We start from the raw sequence: 4,556 nt of genomic DNA, 5'->3' as shown, positions 1-4,556 counted from the left end.
GAACCCATCAGGAAAAGGCAGCATGACTTCAGTGGTACCGAAGCAAAACAACGCAATTATAAACTCCAAGAGTGAGAGAACGTTGTGTTCCAAAAACACCCCAACCCCAGCCTCCCACGCTCTTACAAGATTCTTGTCTGACCCACTGGATTTCACCACCTTTGCGTTCATGACCTTGTTACTGTTGGTCCCATCCCCTTTTCACTTGCAGTGAAGGGCCACAGGGCAATGACGAGACAAAATCAGCTCAGCCCCATCAGCCCCGCCAGCCATGCAGGTGAAGGCAACAGTCTGACGCTAAGCCACAGAGGGTCTGGGTACCTAACGCAAAGCATAGCACATCAGCCATAGCTAGTGCATTTTTGCGTGAGGCCACCATGAAGAACAGGAACGCCTACCCTGGAATAGCTGCAATACTACTTTGAAAATGCTGTAATACAAAAGATCTTCCTGCTGGTAACAAACATGGAATAATTTATACGCATAATGTAAAAAGCATGAAAACAACTGAGCACAACCACCATTTTAGAGAAATGCCTGGGTCTGGGAGTGACTGCAAGCACAAGAAGAGTGGACTTGGATGGAAAATTAAATGCTGTTTTGGCTCTCCTACAACCTTGCTGGCCACATGGTCTATTAAGATTCCTTATCACAACTGCAATTTGGTTACCACTACAACAGTTTCAGGCTTCGAAGCAGCTGCTAGCTGGAGCTGCTCAGGTTAAAGACAAATTTCTTTTTTAAGCTATATGAATGATCATTAAACAGGATTGCTAAAGAAGCAAACTGTCAAAGTTGTTTCATTTATTTCTTAATATCACAGCTGTACAATTTTCATACATAAGCAGGAAATGCACATTGGTTACACAACGGCATTTGGCTGCATTTCCAAGTATAACACAGTAAGTGCAACTCCACTTTAAAATGTACATTTATACAACTTAAACAAATTAAGGATTGCTACACTACTATCTGTGACAGTATAAAGCTTCATTTATGTGAAGTCTCATTACTAAACCACTTCCTGGTTAAATATAAAACATATTCAATCATTTTAAAATGGCCCTTGTGGTATTTGGCCAGCATATAAAATATTTGTTGTGTAAAATTTAACCATTAACTTGTATTTTTTTTTAAAAATAATCCTCTAAGCCTATTTAAACTCTTGCTATTGAACTGTTATACTGACACTTTGTAGCAGGAACCAAATTTTACCCTCCTTCTATTTGCTCTTGCACTGCTTATCACTGAAAGAAGTTATATTTTTAATGTATTGCAGCTTTATTCAGATACAACCAGATTGCTAAATTGTTTAACAATTTTGGCCAAAAGGTAAATAATATTTTTCATCAAAGAAAACAAAATTACATTGCAGAGATCTTTGTCATCAAAATTTTAATGGGTAGAGTGCTACCAGCACTGAAAGAAAAGAGAAACAAAAAGAGTATTCATTTATCTTTTAAGACCCATCCACATATTCAGTTTAAACTCTTATAACTTTACTTTTGGAATACATTGGTCCACAGACCACATTCTTGTTACAGTTTACCAAATGAAAACCAAAATTGCTTATTGCCGTCCCTGTAACAGGAATGGTTCAGTTTTAAACCTCCTTTAAAAATATACATTTTACAATCCTTTCACCTCAACAAAGGTGACACTGACAATAAATACACTGGTTTGGTGGTTCTGTTTTTATTCACTTCGAAAAGTCTACAAACTACCTGTTGTAGGCCCTTTCTTTTTTAGACTTCTCCAATGCCTTGTCCATAGTTTTCTCGTTTTCTCCTCTACATTTGGGGCAGTACCATTTGCCCTTTGGTTTGTGATTGAGTCCCACACAAGAAAAGTGAAACCACTCGATGGGGCACTCATCATTATCACATCCTATCATTTCTCCATAGGAGACTTGGTTGCACAAGCAATATGTTGGCTCATTAGGGTCAATAGGAAGGTCAGGGGGAGAAGCTTCTCTCTCTGCTTTTGCCTTAGATCGTTTCTTCTTCTTGGACGTCTTTGCTTTCTTCTCCTTAGGAGTTCCTGAAGTGATGTCATCATGATCATGATTATTTGAGGCATTTTCTCTGTTCTCGTTGTTCCTTTGCCTCCTCGACCTCTTGTTGTTGGGCTTTTCAGCCTGTGCGATTGTCTCATTCTTTGACTTATCTTGGCTGGCTTTCCCACTGTTTCCAGTGGTGTCATTAGTCTCTTGACAGGTCTCAAACAGTTCCACGTGGCTGTCCACTTGCCTTGTTCTGTTCTCAACGAGCTCCACCATCTGACTGACGATTTGGATCTTCTCATCCCCCAGTTCCTGACTCCGAATCAAGGCTCTCTGGATACAGTGCAACATTCTCCTCTTCTGCATGGCATCTGTCTCTCGTTTAAATTTTTCATAGTAATCATCCAGGTCCTTCAGAATCTCTGCAAGGAAGAAATAAAAACTGTAAACATTTTCAACAGAGATAATGGCAAAACAAAGCTTTCCCGTATTTTTCCTTCCATGCAGCAACACCTTTTTGTAACGCACAAAGATTCCCTGAAGCTGATATCTGACAAATGGCTGATGACTCCAGTGGGTTACGTGTGTCTGGTCGGTCCTGCAGGAATAGGACGCAAATGCTGATTTAGGGAAAAAAAATAGTGACTAAATACCATTTTATACACACCAACAATTCTTCCCTTCAAACTTCACAGTAATCAAAATTAACTAATTAGAATATGCACACATACCCCCCCCCCAGAAAGTTCCAACATTAGCTGTAACATTAGAGGGGAGATTAATTGATTGGGGTTTTTTTTCCTGGACATTTTCTGTAGAATAACATTAATATTTTTAGTGAATGACTGAGAGTAGGAGAGAAAGAAAGTGAGCACAAACCAGTGTAGAATCAGATGCTGTGTTACTTAACAATCACTATCACACTTGACAGCTGATACAAGAAAAACCTTTAAATACATGGGGCTGAAGGCTAAGCTATGGCAAGTTGCATCTAAACTGCTGAGTTGCTGAAAAAGTGAGGCCACTTAAATCCCCAGGACTACAGAATTAGGATCAGAATATCCAAGATGTCTATGTAATTTCCTCCTTACACTTTCTGTAAAATACCTGTTGCTTCCTTTTACAATACAGATATACAATCTTCATTACATATTTACTGCAGAGAAGGAAATAAAAAGTTAGAAGATACCATTAAAGATGATATGCAACAACTGGAGCAGCTAGAGCTTCCAGCTTAAAATGCTAACATTGAAAATATGTTAGATCTTGACCTGCACCTCAAGGATTGTTCCAATGTTGTTTATATGAAAGAACAGTATTTAAAGTGTTTCAAGATTAAAGAACGGTTCTAGAAACCTATTTTTAAGCAGATGTTTTTGAGCTTCACTACAACACAACTCAGCGTCTCCATATTAAGTCCTCAAAATCACGTAGGATGTTTTTGCTGCATCTCCTTTCTTCGATTTTTTTCCGTTTCTCACAGGTTAGAACATTCTGCCCTAGAGAAGCAAAATACATCAATATATAAAATCTAACCTCAATTCACTTTGCAGAAGCCAAGATCTCTTACACATGCAAATGGCATTACCACAACTTTTTTAAACATTTTTTTCTAAGAGAATGTGATACACATGCAACTAACAGTCTTCCTGTGATTTAGGTTTTGTCTTGCCCAAGCACTTTTCTGAACACAGGTGGTCCTAATTTCTAGTGAAGACATGGAAAGTTTATGCCAAGTCTTCCTTTAGCTTTTAGAGCTGCAGCCTACGCTTCTCACATCAGTAAACACAACCTGTCAGCTGGTACTGCAAAATTACCTATCTGACCAATTTTAGCATTCCAATACATTATTAAATACCTTAATCAAATGCTTTTTTCCCCCTAACTACAAGAAAACCCCGAAGAAAACAAAAAGCCACCAAAAAAAAAAAACCAAACTCCAAGTGTACAGATTAAGCATTGAGAAAGACTAAAAATCTAGAGTTAATTATTTTCAAGGGCTGAAATGCAAGAAGTTTTGTGTTCTAAGCTTTGGCATGTGACTGATGTCACCAGTTTAACCCATCTGAATATGGGAGGTAGGTATCTTTCATAAAGAATACTCTCTCAATAACACAAAATAACTAATGACTTCAGTTAGCGGTTATGAAAACTTCAGCTCTAGTACTGCATATACACATTAACACCACAGCACCTCCTATTACGCAGGAGAAACAGTTAACTGCAACGATTTTGACTGCTGCAAAGCCTTGCGAGCACGTTCCTCGGCGCTGACACGTTCAGTATGTAAGATGCGGCGCGGGATGTGCTTGCTCACAAAAGCGGGCAAACAGAAAGGGATGCCTAGCATCACTGTCAGAAACACGCTACTCAAGCTATAAAGAAAAGGATCGACAGCTGTTTACTACAGCTTGGAGGGGGAGGATTCAACCACCGCCCCTCACACAGGCAGGCTCGCCTTAAGTCGCCCGCCCAGGGGAGACCGCCTTTATAGGAAACCCAAAAAGCCTCTTTCTCCCGGCGTGCTGCCAAACAAGGGCCAGCGAGCGGAGTT

The 4,556-nt window shown here is 39.5% G+C and overlaps 1 protein-coding gene across 1 annotated transcript; it reads right to left on the bottom strand.

The window, feature by feature from the left end:
* Positions 1-787: 787 nt before the first annotated feature.
* On the bottom strand, positions 788-3,312 carry ING1 (inhibitor of growth family member 1). Its single transcript, XM_057422319.1, has 2 exons — positions 2,516-3,312; positions 788-2,424 (listed from the first exon to the last, which is right to left on the bottom strand). The coding sequence occupies exon 2, from the start codon at positions 2,366-2,368 to the stop codon at positions 1,721-1,723; it is 648 nt and encodes a 215-aa protein (XP_057278302.1). The 5' UTR covers positions 2,369-2,424; positions 2,516-3,312; the 3' UTR covers positions 788-1,720.
* Positions 3,313-4,556: the final 1,244 nt, after the last annotated feature.

Source organism: Pezoporus wallicus, unplaced genomic scaffold, assembly GCF_028554395.1.
Source record: "Pezoporus wallicus isolate ANWC-B61680 ecotype Strahan unplaced genomic scaffold, APGP_CSIRO_Pwel_v1 contig_5785, whole genome shotgun sequence".
NCBI lineage: Eukaryota > Metazoa > Chordata > Aves > Psittaciformes > Psittacidae > Pezoporus > Pezoporus wallicus.
Note: the sequence above shows the minus strand (reverse complement) of the source record. Positions and strands in the feature narration are given on the sequence as shown.